A 17,853-nucleotide genomic window follows, 5' to 3' on the forward strand; every position below is an offset into this window, starting at 1 on the left:
TTTCACAATGTTTACTCACACAAGATATAATGTTTTAAAGTGCTTACAGTTTCAGCTATTGATATTTTAAAAGGCCTGGGTGACAGGCACCTTTATTGAAAGCAATTTCTATGAATTAATAACTTTGACCATTTTAAAGCTTAACACAGCCTATTGTCGCTACAGACTTCATCGGTTTTATGTGGATAGCATAATGGGTGAATGGGCATGGAAGTGCTATAGCTTGATATGGAAAAAATGAAGAATAATGGGGAGTGGGTGAAGGGACATAGCTTGGCATGGGGTACATATGGAATTTAACTTTCAAACTGTTCCCTCAGCCAGACTATGGTTCTTGAAACATTGGAGGTGTTGGCCCAGATCCATGAAAATTGCACAGGAGCACGCCATTTGATCAAGTAGGCTCATTTGACCTGGATAATGTTGAGTTTCTTCAATTGTTGAAACTTTGGAGCAGAGGAATAGAAGTAAATAATTCAGCCTGTCCAGCCCAATCCACCATTCAATTAGATCATGACTAATTATCTAACTCAATACCACTTTCCTGCACTATTTCCACATCCCTTGATGTCATTAGTCTCCAGAAATATATCGATTCTGACTTGAATATGCTCAAAGATTGAACTTCCATACACGTCTGGAATAGAAGATTTCAAAGATTCACCACCCTCCAAGTGAAAATATTTCTTTATTTCAGTTCCCCTTATTATGAGGTTATGTCCCCAATTTTTACACTCACCATCCAGGGGAAATATTTACATTCACTCTGTCATACCCTGATCCCATGCAGGGAAGTAGAGCGTATTCTGTCACACTCCTGACTTGTGCTTTATAGATGATGAACAGGCTTTGAGGAGTTGGAAGGTGAGTTACTTGGCACAGAATTCCCAGCCCCTGACTTATACTTGAAGCTACAGTACCAAATAAGTTTTGAGGACATTGTAACCTCAAAAGTGTTGTTGGCGGGATTCACTGATGGTGATGCCATTGAATGTCAAGGAGAGAAGTTACACTTTTATTTGTTGAAGAGTGTCAGCGCCCAATGTGTGTAGCATGAATGTTACTTGCCATTTATCAGCTCAAGCCTGAAGCCATTCCCCTTAGCATGGTGATGGTGGACCATGATGAAGAGTATTCTCAGTGTGAAAGAGAAGTTGTTTTGTAATGACTTTGTCTCTGCAAAGACTGTGTAATGGTTAGTCCTATCAATACTGTCACTGACATATTTATCTGTGAGAGTGAAGATGAAGTCAAGTCAACTTTTCCCTCCTTTTAGTTCCGTTACCAATTACCACAAGTCCAGTGTGGCAGAAATTCCCTCCAGGCTTCAACCTGTTTGATCAGTATTGATGCTACCAAGCTTCCCTTGATAATTGACAATGAAGTTCCCCATCCAAAGTATATTCTATTCCATTGTTACGCTCATTGCTTCTTCCAAGTGGTGTCCATCATGAATATCATGGACAAAGGAGGAATGGGAGTGAATTTAAATTATGAATATTCTTCCTGTCTTAAGTCCGAGTTAACAATTTTTTTTTGATTCACTCCTTTATCAGGTGTCTTACTGAGGTAGATCTGAGGTTACTCCCTAAAGCTTGTTTTTCAGATTCCTGTTTCTGAACAAAGCACATGGCAAAATCCTTTAGAAGTAAATCACATATAAGGCATATTAACAAAACATTAAAAGGGAAGGGAATTGCTTCACGACCCCACAAAAAACATAAGCATTCAGGAAAGTAAGGAAGACAGGGCAGGAGTGAGAAAAGTTATAAATGGCAAGGTTTTGGTAATTGCAGAGGTAGTAAATAATCAGTTTATGAGAGTTACAAATTCCTAGAGTTCAGTGTCCAACAATATTTTCATTGCTCAGCTGGACCTGATGGTGTTACTCTGTGTGGGTTTTGTTCCAGTCAGAACTTGGATACAGGTGTATATACTCGAATAAAAGTCGATCTCATGTAAAACCCGATCCCCTATTTTTGGCCAAAAAATCTTGAGTTTTCCATGTATCTCGTGCATGGGTCAACTCTAGTTCTTCACAGATAACAGATCAACATTTGTGAGTCGAGGTATCATCCTGTACATAAATGTTACAATGCTGAAATAATTGGTGAGACTGTATGAGAGTCAAATGTCTGATAACATTATTAATCAGAAATAAAAGCTTAAGATGTTAGTTTGAAAAACTAAAACAACAGTAGATGAGAGAAAATGGAAGGAAATGGAAGAATTTTGTGTGAAAGTTTAAGACACATCAGGTCAGAGTCAGGCAGTCTGGAATACAATCAAATACCTAGTTGAGGTTTTGAAATTTCTTCATTTTGTATAAAAATGCCCTCCAGAGAAAACAAAAAATATACAACAGCATTTAAACTGAACGTTACTGAAGTTGCAGAGAAGATAAATAACTGCGTAGCAGCAAGAGAATTTTGTGTTTTGGAGAAACTTATGAGAGACTGGAGAAAGATATTGAACCAACTTCAGACAAGGCCAAAACGAAAGTTTGCCAACAGAGGTAAACCTAGCAAGTGGAGAAAAAAGTTGCTGAGTGGGTACTTGACAATTGTCAGACTGGAAAATGTGTTAGTTGTGAAGCCATCCAAATCCATGCAAGAAATGTCTCAAAGAAGGATAGGATTTCAGATTTTAAGGCAAGTGGTGGATGGTGCGCAAGGTTCATGAGAAAGCATGACTCAGTACTTCAGCAGACAACAAAAACTGCCTGCTGAACTCGACAGGAAGATACAGTTTCACCAGTTTGTAATCAAAAATTGGCAGAAGGAAGGCTACAAGTTATCATGCATTGGAAACATGTATGAAATGCTTGATAGGTTGAATAACATACTTTATTCGGTGCTGAAGATGTTGAACAGTGTGATTTTGCTTTTATTGACCTTTCGTATTTATCATGTTTAATTTTAGATGTACCATGTAATTTAAAGCCACATTGTATTTCTACTTCACTTTTTGCATGTATAAATGAAAGCTTACCAATTCATTTTTGTTTCTATTGTCTTTACCCAGTAAATACCGTAAATCATGGTGGGTTTTTTTTCTTTATTCGTTTAGAGATCTATGGAGCTTCTGCAAATGATATAGTATTTTGGACTGTAGCATGAATTTCAGCCCCTCAAAAGTAGTATCCATGTAATAGTCAACCCCATAAATGGATAGGAAACATCAAGTGGGAATAAAGGGTTTTTTTTCTGGTTGATGACCATGGTCAATGGGGTTTCGCAGAGACTTGTGTGAGACCACAACTGTTTACAATATATATTAACGACTTGAAGAAAGGAAGTGAATGTACTATAGCCAAGTTTGAAGATGACACAAGAGGAAGGTTGTAAAAGGGATACAAACAGTTTACAGAGAGATATTGATAGGTTATGTAAATTGACAAAAAGTTGGCAAATTGACTATAATGTAGGAAAATTCAAAGATATTTGTTTTGAAAGGGAAAACAAAAGAACAGAATATTATTTTAATGGGGACAAACAGCAGGTAACTGCAACAGAAAGGGTTTTGAGGATACTTGTATGTGAAACACAGAAAGCTAGCACACAGATGCAGCAGTTAATCAGGAAGGCTCATGCATTATTGGCTCTTATTTCAAAGGTGTTGGAATATAAGAGTAGGGAAATCTTAATGCAACTGCACAAGGTGCTGGTGAGGCCACATCTGGAGCACTGTGAGTAGTTTTGGTCCCCCTATTTAAGAAATGATATCATTTCATTGGAGGCAGTTCAGAGAATGTTATCCAGGTTGATCCCTGGTATGGGAGGATTGTCTTATGAGCAAAGACTAAGCAGGTTAGGACTCTTAGAAGAATGAGAGGTGATCTCTTTGAAACATATAGGATTCTTATGGGGCTTAGTTGGGCAAATGCTGTGAAGAAGGTTCTTTAAAAATTCATTAATGGGATGAGGGCATCACTGGCTAGGCAGCATTTATTGCCCATCCCTAATCGCCCAGAGGGCAATTCAGAGTCAACCACATTACCATGGGTCTGGAGTCACATGTAGGCCGGACCAGGTAAGGACGGCAGTTTCCTCCCTAAAGGACCTTAGTGAACCAGATGGGTTTTTTTTTTACTGACAATCGACAATGGATTCACAGTCATCATTAGATTCTTAATTCCAGATATTTTGTTGAATTCAAATTCCACCACCTGCCTTGGTGGGATTAAAATCCTGGTTCCTTGGACATTATCAGAGTCTCTGGATTAAAAGTCCACCAATAATGCCACTAGGCCGTCACCTCCCCATGTTTCCCATGACGGGAGTATCTAGGATCAGAGGGCAATTTCAGAAGAAGGGGGTGCCAATTTAAGACTGAGATGTGGGGGATATCCTTCTTTCAGAGGGTTGTGAGTCTTTGGAATACCTTGGCACAGACAGCTGATGGGGCAGAGTCCTTGTGTACATTTAAGGATGAGGTAGATTCCTGATCAGTAGGGGAATCAAGGGTTACAGGAAAAGGGCAGGAAAATGGATATCAAAATGTCAGATCAGCCATTATCATATTAAGACGCAGAACAGACTCAAGGGGCTGAATTAGACAGGATTGGATTGGAAGGTCGAAGATTATTTTCTTTAGAAAAAAAGAGGCTGTGAGGTGACTTAATTGAGGGTACAAAATAATGACAGGCTTGGATGGAATGGATAATGAAGACCTGTTTTCCCTAATGGAGAAGTCACTTATCAGGGGGCATAGAGTTAAAGTGACTGGTAGAAGCATTAGAGTAAGCATGAGGAAACTATTTTCACTCAGAGGCAATAAATGTGGAGCTGGAAAAGCACAACCTGTCGGACAGTATCTGAGGAGCAGGAAAGTCAACGTTTCAAACTGAAACATTGATTTTCCTGCTCCTTATGCTGTCTGATCGGCTGTGCTTTTCTAGCTCCACATTAATTGACTCGAACTTCCAGCATCTGCAGTCCTTACTGTCACCCAGAAGCGTCTAGAACTCACTGCCAAGTTCGGTAATTGAGGCAGAAACCTTCAACTAACTTAACAGGATCATGTATCTGTACCTGAAGCTCTGTAAGCTGTAAGGCTACAGACCAGATGCTGGTAAATGGGATTAGAAAGGTGTCTGGTTTAATCAGCTGGTGCAAGTATGATGGGTTGAATGTCCTTTTTCTGTGTTGTAACATTTTCTGGTTTTATGATTCTCTTTATATCCTCTGACAATGAGATGGAGGGGGACTGATTAATCAGCCGAGGGATTTGGGAGGCAATAGCAATAATCAGCAGGAGGTTTCCTTGTCCATTTTTGACCGAATGCCATGTCTCAGGGCAACTCCCTCCTGACTGTAAGACTATGCCAGTACATCTGTGCTGCTAATGGTTCAGGACATATCCAGAGAGGTGATGGAAAAGCCCGGGACATAGACTACTATATATAAGATTTGGAGAGTGGTGACTAAGTCTATGGTATAGCTCTTTCCTAAATTTGGCACAAGTCCTAAATGTCAGCAATAGGACAGAGTGTGCTTTTGTTGTTTCTGGTGCCGAGGTTGATGTTGGATCTTGTTTCATTCTTTCAGTTCATTGAATGATGGGAATGGCTGGAAGGAGATCATTATGATTTAGCTCTTTCCAAATCTATTCAGTTCCTCTGCCCTTTCCCCCTGACCTTTGCACTTTGTTTCTCTTTTGTGTTTACTGTGGAATCTGTAACCACCACTTGGTCAGGCAGTGCATTTCAAATTATAATCGTTCATTGCTTAGGCAAAGGTTCTACCTTAACGTGCCACTGCTACTTTTATCAATCATCTAAAATCTGGACTCCCTTGTTACTAATTCTTCAGCCACTGAAAACTTATTAACTTCCCTTCCTAACAACTTTAATGGGAGAATTTCTACAGAAACAAATTTAATGTGGATTAGTTACCACCTGCAAAAGAGTCACTGAGGTCATGAAGAACAAACTGCAATACAGTACCAAAGGTATTTGACCTGAAGTCAAATAGAAATTGTGACCTCATAGAAATTATTGTTCAGTCACAGTGGAATCTTGAATGTATCTTTGGAGAAATTTATTCCGAGGACTATTAACACATTGTTCACAGAAAATTGAGAAAAGCTGCTAGTGTACTGTACTGTATTGTATTGTTGTGCCAAGATCCATGAACAGGACTGCCTCAGTAGACCCATCAGATGGTATGGGAGATGTTGTGAGTCTTGGCCAGTGGTTAGAGAGTCCCCTGTTGTCTCTTTTAACTGTATTAAGTCAAACACTTAACTGGGCAGTGGTTAGTCTTTCCCAGGGATTCCTCAAGCCCTACCTGCCTTCAACTTCCAGTCATTGCTTGTCCAGCAGCTGTACTGAACAAGGTAGATGCTGGCAGCACAACACCCACTCAAACCTGTTCAGGCACTGGTTAGACCACACATGGAATATTCTGTTTTGAACTCTTGCTTTGGGAGAGGTACATTTGCATTGGAAGCAGTTCAGTGAAGGCTCACTAGGCTGATTCCTGAAAATGAAGGGATTGTCTTAAGAAGAATGTTTGAATCTGAGGACTTGATGGCACAACTTAACAAGTGAGGAAGCGGTGTTTGTAATGTGGCCAAATAGTTTCAGCATCAACCTGCAAATCTTATCAACATGCAGACAGCTGGTCTCCCACTCTGAGAGATTTCTGGTCAAATATGTCAAGGATAAAGCTTTGACACTTCTATCACCACTGTCCTTCGCCACAAAGTCAAAAATCACACAACATCAGGATATAGTCCAACAGACTACAAAATGGGTGTGAAGGTCCATGATGGCATTGTAACCACTACTGCATGAGTGAACTGTATCACAACAGCACTGCAAAAAAATCCTTGTTTAAAGCAGGTCTCCAGCCAATGTTTTATGGTAGACCTGACCGATAATGCAGCATTTCCAGTTTCTCAGCATTTGCTAATTTTTAAAATTAACCAACCCCTGTGCACCAAATTAAGATAAACAAAAGATTTCAACACTAAACTGTAAATCAAGGCTTGGGTGATAAAGAAAGTTAATGATTCACAAAGAACAGTGTAACTTGTAATTTATTAAGAGCACAGCAGTAAGAGTTCAGCGATTATTGAAACATATTTTGGGGCAACAAAGTTATTTTGTATGGAAGAGATTTGATAGTTTACAAAACCTTGAAATATTATAATAACAAATAAGGAAAGTCTGCTTCCAATGGCATAAGGGTCATCAATTTAATTAACAAATTGTACAAGGCCATCTGAGAAAAGAAATTACACAGCAAGTTGTTAAGACTTGGATTTTGCTGCCTTAAAGGTAGTTGAAACAGATTTAATCAGAACTTTCAAAAGTATAAATACTCAATTGGGAAGAATTCCCAGGGCTAATCGTGGAAAGAGTATAGATAACTGTATCAAAGAATTAGCATAAAGCACAATAAGCCTCCCTCTGTACTTTATCATTCTATGATTTAAACCTGCCCTAAGATAAATCTGAAAAGCAGACCAATAGCCTTTACATTTAATCAGCAACACATTTCTCTGACTCTATATCGATCAGATTTGGCCTACTGTGTTCAATTATGGGTAAGCAACATTAAAAAGTGCATAGAGATGTTGTAGAGAAATCACAGAGGAACAGCAAAATATTCCACACCTTAATCAAGAAAAGCAAATCACAGATGCTTGCATTGAGAGAACAGGATTGAAGTCCTGATATATATTCCTGATGTATATTTACATGGCGAAGTGCAACACAGATAAAAGCAAACTGCTACATTTTGACAATGCATGCAGAGCTAGTCCACATGAAAAGGTACGTCAATGACAGTGTCTTTGCAAAGTTCTGTCCTGGCTCCCTGAGATCCAGCGACATGTTCTACTTTAAAAAGCCGATGAAATAGCCAGCACTTGGCTGACATTAGTTGGTGATTTTTGCAGACATTTGTAAAAAGCTTTTGAGAATTTTTACCTTCCTCCCGAAAAAGTTTCAAAATGAAGAGCAAAATTCCAGTTTCTGAGCAGTTGCTAAAAGGAGTTTGTGAAAAAAAACTGTCCATAATTATAGAACATAGAACAGTACAGCATCGGAACAGATCCTTCAGCCCATGACGTGCCAAACATGACACCAGGTTAAACTAATCCCTTCTGCCTGCCGATGGTCCATATCTCTCCATTCCTCGCTTAGTCATGTACTTATCAAAAAGCTCCTTAAACACCCCTATCATATCTGCTTCCAGCACTACCCCTAGCAGCACATTCCAGGCACCTACCATTCTCTGTGTAAAAACCTGACCCCTCACATCTCCTTTCAGCTTCTCCCTCTTACCTGAAATGCATGCCTTCTAGTATTAGAAATTTCAACTCTGGGAAAAAGATTCTGTCAACCGTATCTATGCTCTCACAATTTTATAAACATCTATCAGGCCCCCTCTCAGCCTCTGCCGCTACAGAGGAAACAACCCTAGTCTTTCCTGCTTCTCCTTATAACTCATTCACTCTAATCCAGGCAGCATCCTGGTAGAGGTAGTAGGAGCTGCAGATGCTGGAGAATCCGAGACAACAAGGTGTAGAGCTGGATGAACACAGCAGGCCAAGCAGCATCAGAGGAGCAGAAAGGTTGACGTTTCGGGCCTAGACCCTTCATCAGAAATGACCCTTCTGAAGGGTCTAGGCCCGAAACGTCAGCCTTTCTGCTCCTACGATGCTGCTTGGCCTGCTGTGTTCATCCAGCTCTACACCTTGTTGTCTAGCATCCTGGTAGACCTCTTCTGCACCTTCTCCAAAGCCTCACATCCTCTTTGTAGTGTGGCGACCAGAATTGAACACAATACTCTAAGTGCAGCCTAACCACATGGATTAAACTCTTATATGAACCTTCAGCATCCATTTCCCCTGCCAGAGACTAGCCTTGCAAATTAATTTAAAATTGTGCTGGCCAATGTACAGTTGCCAAACCTCCAACTGTCTCAGAGTCTCCAGGAATAAAAGATTAATCTCCAGAACAACGGCAGGTGCAGCTTAGCTAAAATATCATAGGGACACAAAATTTTTTTTCGAGCAATTACTACTTATGTAAGAAAAAGGTAATGGAGGAATAAAAAGCTGACAGTGAAGAATGATCCAATTGTGTAACAAAGAGGCTGTTTAATAATTGGCTGGGCAGGACACCGGAAGTGACATTGGCAGAGCTGGAGGTTAGGGAAGGTGGAGGCTACAGGTCAAATAATTAAACCTCCAGGAATATGACCAGAGTTGGCAACCTTTATGTTCACTTACAAGGGTAATTTATTGACTGTACAAATGTCTGTTCATCATTATGTATTAAACCAACAGGCATATTGGCGGAGGAGGTGGCTCATCTAGTTGGGACGTATAATTTAAGGATGATATATGCAAAATGTTCAGTGTAATGAAAGCTATGTTTATAAAGATCAAGGAAATGACATAATGCATCTGACACTCATACTTGGCATTAATGCAACAGATTTCATTCCCCTCCCATTACTTAATGTGAAACACCCAGCTCTTCAACACAAACCACTATCTAGGTTAGGGTGAGAGAGATATTTTATGCCATATATTCGATTGCTAATTAATCAGGGAATCTAACAAGTTATTAAAAATAACTGCAAGATTAACTGGGCAGCACGCTGGCCCAGTGGTTAGCACTGCTGCCTCACAGTGCCAGGGACCTGAGTTCGATTCCACCATCGAATGACTGTCTGTGTAGAGTTTGCACATTCTCCCTGTGTCTGCATGGGTTTTGCTGGGTGTTCTGGTGTCCACCCACAGTCCAAAGATGTGCAAGTTAAGTGGATTGGCCATGGGAAATTGCCTATAGCGTTCAGGGATGTGCAGCCTAGGTAGGGTTAGTCATGGGAAATGCAGGGATAGGGTAGGGATGCTCTTCAGAGGGTTGGTGAGGACCTGTTGGGCCAAATGGCCTGTTTCCACATTATAGGGATTCTTGGGATGGCAGCAAAAATCAGCCAGGAAATTCAGATCTCATGGCATACTTCTCAATTCACTGAACCTTCTGACTCCTTTGTGTATAAGTGACTGAGCTAGTTTGTGTAGTGAACATAGCATCATAAACATCAACAGAATGATAACTAAGCCCAATGGCAACTATGACGGTCTAATAGACACTGGGTGAAGAAACAAGAGAACACACATATTGAAGTGAATAAAAGTTTATATGTATGAAAATCAGGTAAATCATGAATGAGGTGGTTACGTCAGCGAAGCACAGCACACACAGTTTGGAACTTTGGGAATTAAGTAAAACCAACACTGGACTCGAGCTCCAGTTCACTGACATTTGGTGGGACTTGAAACTTAAATTTTGTATCGGAGTGGTAAAGAACAAGAATAGCTCCATTTTAGCCAGGGTCTCACCAGCACAAATCCTTCGACCTGCAAAAACACAATTACAAATAATATCACAAAGCTACTCTTTATCACACAATGTTATTCACAGTACCTTTATTTATAATAAACAGGATCTTGCTGTTTTATACTGCCTGTTTGAAACAATATCTCTACATGGCCTAGATGCAAACGTTTTCAGGTTTGGGTGAAATTTATCAATGACACAAGCTGCTGACCACAGCTCGGTGAGTAGTACACTCATCTTGCAGGCTGTAAATTCAAGCACCAGTCTAGAACCCAGGACACTAAATCTAGGCTGGTGCTCTCACTGTGGTATTAAGCAAGGGCTGCATTGTCAGAGGGGCTAGTTTCCAGTTAACACTTCAAATTGTAGCCATTGTGTATTGATGGCTGTAGAGATTCCCTACATTTCAACAATGATCATATATTCTAGAATGCTGATGAGCACAACTTTAAAATGCCCTGTAGTTGTGAAAGGTGCATCTTTAGTCAAGTAAAGCTCATTAATTCCATTGTGCCAACAATTAATCTCACCTTTGTGGAGATAAATAAGTTTTTTCAGGCTTATGGGAAAGACACATTACCCCAGATTCCCATTCCTGATTACTACACAATCTCCCAGTTAAAAACTATGCGCACAGATATTGAAATGGATTTTGCTTCGACAGTAGCCACAAATGCCTTTCCCCCACTCCAGCACAGAATCATAGAATCTCTACAGTGTGGAAGCAGGTCATTCCACCCATCAAGTCCTCACCTCTGGAGAGCATCCCACCCACTCCCAACCCCCCACCTCCCCTGTCCCTGTAACCTTTCGTTTCCCATAGCTAGTTCCCATGCTTGGACACTATGAGCAATTTAGCATGGCCAGTCCACCTAACCTGCACATCTGTGGACTGTGGGTGGAAACCAGAGCACCCAGAGGAAACCCATGCACACACGGGGAGGGTCAGTGGGGCTGTGAGGCAGCAGTGCTAATCATTGAGCTGTTGTGCTGCCCCAACAGAACTAAAATTCTCTCAATGATGCATCTCCTACATCTTATTCTCCCCAGCCAGGGAGGGAATATTTCACTCCCATATCATGCAAAAATTAATAAGTTCTGTTACCTGCAGAGAAAGGCATGAAGGCATCTCTCTTCACAAACTTGCCCTCAGCATTCAGAAAGTGAGATGGGTTGAATTCATTTGGTTTTTCCCATTGAGTTTTATCATATAGCACAGAGGTCAGCACTGGAATTACATGGGTTCCCTAAAAATATTAAAATATAATTTCTGTATTGTGTTTTTATTATTATAATCCAAGGCACTGTTGAAAATAATTGCACAGTTGCTCATTGATAAATGTATTGGAAATTTAGAAATAGCATTTACATTCTAATTGTAGTTCCCTGAGCATCACTGATTTTAATTGCTCCAGGATTAGTGGCTGTGCTTGCAGGAGGATCCCGTCTGACTCTATCTCTTTCTCCTCCTTTAACAAGTTCCTTAAAACCTGCCTTTCAACTAAGCTTTTGGCTATATGTCCATATATCTCAGTTTGTGGCTTCTGGTATTAATTATTCTTCAACAACTCTCCTGTGAAGGTTCTTAAGATGCTTTACTACATTAAGAGGGGCTTCGCAAATACAAAATGTTGTGGTCAAGCCACATCTTTTCAATTTAGTTCTCCACTCCTCTTTTTTTCCTCGATTACCTGCAGATATTCCAATATTAATAATATACCCAAATACAGTCAGACATTGGTATGTGTAAGTTGATGAGATTGAGTCATTCAGGTACTAATGCTGCACAGCGCAACCAGTTTTCAAAGTTCCCTTTCTTCCTCTGTATATCCGGCCCTGAATGTAGCCGTCCTTTCCCGAGGGTACCTTTGGAATGAAGTATCCTTTGAAGTTTACATCCACTGTTGTTTCATATGTTATGCCCAGTGGTACAATGTCCCAAAACCTCTGAATTTCATGGATCACTGCATCTGTGTAAGGCAAATCTTTCCGATCTTCAACTCTGGGAGGTCGTTCCAATCCAATAACTCTGGTAATTTCCTCATGAACCTTTTCTGCAAACCAAGCACATTCTTAATGTCATTGGAAGTACTGTCATATATTTTTGAACAAGTTCAAAATCTCAACAGCGATAAATGGAGAATATGAGACATCAAAAATCATACAATAAGGTCAGCTCCAGAGTGAATTAATAAGAGTGCTTCTTACTCTGGATTTCTGGATATTTCATCATCAGAAGCAATCCCCAACGAAGTGTGGTTGAGGTGGTCTCCATCCCTGCAGCAAACAGGTTAGGCGTTGTGTAGATTAAGTTGTCTTGACAGAAGTATGAATTAGGGTTGTCTGATTCTTAAAAGCAAAATTAAGAATGCAGTAGCTCAGAACTGGATTGGCACCTGTACTGTAGGATCCATGATGTATAATTAACCCAAAACATTGAGTATTGGGTATTGCAGCACAGAATAGGGGCCAGGAACACGATGAATCCATGTGTTTAATCAAGCATAGTATTGAGGAAGGTTGAACTGTCAGAAGTGCAGTCTTTCCAAACAGATGTTATCCTGAGGCACTGTCCGGCTCTCAGATCAACGTATAGCAAAGGAATCTGATCCATTGAGCCTTTCAAGACCTTAAGATGTTGCTAAGCACCTTAAATTCAATAACAAGTGTTTTTTGCAGTGCCGCCAATATTATATTGCTGGATGTGCACAACCAATTTTAGCAGAGCAAACTCCCACAAATAGAAATGAGGCTCTAGCCAGATTTTATTGATGTTGGACAAATCTATATCAGAAAAGTGACTATACTTCAAATCTACTTCATCAGCTGTAATGTGCTTTGGGGCTTCCTGGGGTTATGAAAGTCACTGTGCAAATGCCAGTTCTTTCTTTATAAAAAGAATGACTCTTTTCACAACCTTTACCTCGAATCATATACATTTGCAGCATAAAAGGAGTCTATTCAGCTCATCATGCCAACGCTAAACTGAACAAAGTTGACTTTCTTTTTCCGAGATACGTAAGTGTAACTTTGAGAAGGTGACAAATTCTTAAAAAGAAATGGAGCTTTTACCTTCTGTTGTCTAAGCATGAATACATCAATAAAACTCCTCAGATCATTTTCATCTAGTTTCTGACGATTTTCTTTGAAGAAGCCTTTGAGGAAGTTGTTTGTCTCTTGTATATTAATAAAAAATTTATTGTGAGCTCCTGGAAGGAATTTCAGGACTGGGAATGCATTGTACAGCTGCAGAATCAAAATAACATCATGTTATTAACATATATACCAAACCAAGCCAATTATCTGTTCACATCTAAGTAATTGCAATTTTGGAAAAAGTGATAGATAAATCTTTTGAACATTGTGAATCTTTGGTAAATACAATGGTTTTTAAACGTTGTGAATAATTATAGTTTTTTACTATAGTTATCATCATGCAATGCCTGAAAGAGCTTTTAGACAAATTCAATATTTTTCAAAAGGGAATTGGATAAATATTTCAAACAATCGATATGCTAATTTATGGGACTGAGAAAGGGGCTTGGACCATTGCATAATTCTTTCAAAAGAACTGGAGTAGGAACACTGGACCAAATGATCACCTTCAGTGTTGGATAGGCCAGTTTCAATGAATAATAGGCATCTTCCAGAAACCCAAGATTTTGAGGCAGCTTGACTGGGTAGTTGAGAGGATATTTTCACTTTGTCAAGGTATTTAGAACCAAGACTATAAATTTGAAAATAAGACTTTGTTTGAAATAGGCAGATTTGGGGACTGATTTGTTCTCTCAAGAGAGCATATATTGAATCTGTTCAAAGCTGAATTGTAGGGTACAGTTTCATGAGAAGGTTTGCAGTCACAGGAGACTGTAAACTTTTGTGGATTACCCTGCCATTCACCTGTCTGTCCCAAAACGTGTCCACCATATTATGTTTAGGAAGGGCAGGCCTAGGGCAGCCTGCCTGCCCACACCTCAATTAAGGCCGTTAACTGGGCAATTAATGGCCAATTATATTGCACCACAGATTTACTGAGACTTCATGAACAAACCCCTTCCAATTACTGCAAGTTGGAAATGGTTTCTTCTGATATGTAATTCAAATGAAAGATGAGACTTACGTGGACCATGGGTGAACCAGCAAGTTGAATGTTTTCATTCACTCTCTTTACTAAACTAACAAACTTTGCATCCTCATAATCAAATCTGTCACCAAAAACTATAGAGCAAATTATATTGGCCACAGCAGAGTTCAGTTGGATAGTTGGATTAAACGGTTGGCCTGCAAAAGAAATTTTAAATATCACACTCAATCAAGTATTGACCCTTTATGTAGTGACTGTAACGAGGTCGCCAGGTGGACCCACAGAATATGAGTTCCCTGATTGGGCTGTAAACCTGGCCCAATCAGGGAGCCCTGGCTGACAGATATAAACAGGAGTGTCAGAAATTCTGTACACTCCGAGACCTGGCTCTGAGGGAGCCAGACAAGAGTCAAGTACTATGCACATGTACATAAAGGGTGACTAGGTGAAAGAATACCAATCTCTATGAAGTTATTACACTTTACATGAAATCATAATTGCATTACTCTTCAGGCAAGGCCCTGAAGCTTGTTCCCTTGGCTGTTAAAGGAAGATAGACAGGAGATAGCAGACACTCTCACCAGAATTTTTCAAGACTCCTTCAATCTCCAAATTGAGCTAGGCAACTGCAGAACAGTTCATGAATTGAGAGGTTGATGAACTAGAAATCTATCAACTACTTGGTCTATTCAATCAGATGTGATCTATTTGAAAACACAGCGGGGTGGGGGTTGCAATACCACAAAAATTGCGATAAGTTTTGGATTGTTCTTACAAAGAGCTAGCAGAAACACTGTGGTCTGAATGGTCCCTTTCTGTATTATGAATTTCTGTGATTCTTTAATGTACATTTGCATTCATAAATAACACATACAGACAAAATAAACAATGGAAATTCTGTTCATTTACCTTACACAAACTCACCTTTATGAGAATCAATTATTTTTACCAGATAATCTGATTCCTCGATTATTTTGTCTTCAATGGTTTTATTTCCCATTCCAAAATCTCGTAAAGTGGTGAGAGCAAATCTTCACATTTGCCTACATGACTCCCCATGACCAAAAATAATACCCTAAATTAAATCCATCAGAAAAAAGCAAACATTGTGACACTTGCAATCCTCATTTTAATTGACAACTTTCCTCATAGAATCGAGGGCATGACAAATGAGAGAAATGGCAGACAGTGAAGTGAGCATTTCTGTAGTGGAATATTTCTATGCAGGATACTTCTAGAGGCAACCTCTGGGCATTCCAAATGCTTTGGTCCCCAAGATACTTTTCGGGCATAGTCACTGTTAGACTATAGTAAATGGGCTAACAGATTTACACACAGTGAGTTTCCACAAACTATTTATTTTGGAGATGTTGATGGTGGGACAAATAGGAAGATAGCAATATAGGAAGAGGAGGAGGCCAATCAGCCCCTCAAGCCTATTCCACCCTTCATGAGATCCTGGCACTACTTCTCAGACTATGCCGCTTGTTCTAGAATCCCCAACCAATGGAATAGTGTATCTGTACCTATTGTTTTCCCGTTTATAGCCTGTTTCTTTTCCTGTTCCTTGTCTTGTTTATAATTTCCTGTTAATACCTCAAAAGACTTCAAACAGATCATCCCTTCATCTTCTAAATTCAAGAGCAAACAGGGCTAATTTGTATGATCTCTCCTCATAAGTTAACTTAATAATAGCTGGAACACCAGGAAAAAAAGTTCTCTGCTTTATTTTAAATAATATCACGAGACATTTTATTCCCATCGGAGAGACAAGATGGGAATTCCAAGAAATGTACCTCTGACAATACAGCATTCCTCTACTACCTGGGATTGTTAACCTGGATTATATGTTCAAATCTGAGGTGAAATTTGAGCCCACACTATTTGACTCAGACATAAGATTGCAATCGGTTGCGCCATAGCTGAGAGTAGATAGTATGACAAGGCAGTGGGGTCTCTACTTCAAGCTGCTTACACTCAACATGGGATTGATGGTTGAACAGGAGAATGTTTCATTTAACAACACTATTATATGCACAAAAGCTTTTTTGTCTGAAAAGTCATAAAACTGTCAAACATAAAAATATCTGCAATTAACAGATCAAGTTAATATTCTTCAGTTGATAAATAATTTGAATATAATGTGTTAGAAGCCTTAAAATTATTATCAGCGATATTAGGAACATATATGTAAGGCATTACATTGTCTACAAGGCTTGTGTTGAATTTACAGCACAGAAAAAAGTCATTGGGACCAAATAGTCCACATCAGCATTTGGGGCCTACACAAGCCTCCTCCTGCCCTTCTCCATGAAACATAAATCTCAGTTGATGCTGGGTCAAATATTAATTTTAGATTGGAGTTCAATTGGCTTCTGTTAACCAAAGATATTCAGAAACTTGAGGCAAAAGTGAGCTATTTCACACATGAGCCAAGGTGTCACTCAGTGTAAGAATAAGTTATGTTCCCAACCCTGACAGTATAACCTTTGTGTATTACTAAATATGTTATTAGTATCACTTTAAAAATTATGGAAAATAAGGTGCCAAATGAAGTTACTAAACATCCTCATGCTAACGTCACCAATTGTCGTATAATGGCTATAATTACTGGATATTGTGTATGTTTTAGAAATTACAGGGAATTAGTTACAACCATATTTGAAGGGTTTGTTTTAATCTTTCAAAGCTCTTTAAAAGATAGTACTTCAAAAAAAATGAACCTTTTCCAAACAGTGAAAAATATTCATTATTCAAACGGGGACAGAATACAGCCTGATTTTAACTTATCAATTTTACAACAATGTAGCTAAAGATGCATATTACCATGTCCTTTCAAAGTTGCCTCAAATATTGGGATGTGTGCTCTTTCTCCAAATTCATCTGCATTGTTCACGAGGGCATCCTTCACTGCTTCGTAGCCAGTCAGCACCACTGTAGTTGTGGGTCCGAGCTTGATGCTAAACACTTTGCCATATTTCTCAGATAGCTTCAAGAAAAGGTTTACATGACCAATTATTACAAGTTTTTGCACGGCACTTCCTTTTGCTGTTCATAACACCAGTGACCTTTCAGACTGTCAATGGACCACACGCCCAGGCTGCACACCACTATCCCTGGAGATGGAAAATGTCACGCCTACTGGTACCTTAAGGAATTCTGCAACTGGTGGATACTAGAGAGGCAGAAGAACATGGGCTCCTCCTTCCAAAGGGCATTTTCCAACTGGAAACATCAACTTTCCTTCTCCTCTGATGCTGCCTGGCCTACTCTGTTCCTCCAGCTCCACACTGTGTTGGCTGCACATTTTCATTGAAGTTGTTTCTTACTTTTCTTTTGTTAGTTTAATGGTGGTACCTGACTAACATTAAATACTCAGACACACACACTGATGTCAGTGGTC

The 17,853-nt window shown here is 39.5% G+C and overlaps 1 protein-coding gene across 1 annotated transcript in view; it reads right to left on the bottom strand.

The window, feature by feature from the left end:
* Window positions 1-10,147: 10,147 nt before the first annotated feature.
* Window positions 10,148-17,853, bottom strand: part of LOC109923983 (cytochrome P450 2K6-like) — a 12,554-nt gene continuing 4,848 nt past the window's right edge. The window contains 9 exon segments of the mRNA XM_048609692.1: window positions 10,148-10,309; window positions 10,312-10,386; window positions 11,472-11,613; window positions 12,233-12,420; window positions 12,575-12,703; window positions 13,426-13,612; window positions 14,487-14,647; window positions 15,375-15,525; window positions 17,278-17,498. Coding sequence (XP_048465649.1) covers window positions 10,248-10,309; window positions 10,312-10,386; window positions 11,472-11,613; window positions 12,233-12,420; window positions 12,575-12,703; window positions 13,426-13,612; window positions 14,487-14,647; window positions 15,375-15,525; window positions 17,278-17,498 — 1,316 coding nt within the window. The 3' untranslated portion in view covers window positions 10,148-10,247.

The sequence above is a fragment of the Rhincodon typus genome, chromosome 21 (assembly GCF_021869965.1).
Source record: "Rhincodon typus isolate 14 chromosome 21, sRhiTyp1.1, whole genome shotgun sequence".
Classification (NCBI taxonomy): domain Eukaryota; kingdom Metazoa; phylum Chordata; class Chondrichthyes; order Orectolobiformes; family Rhincodontidae; genus Rhincodon; species Rhincodon typus.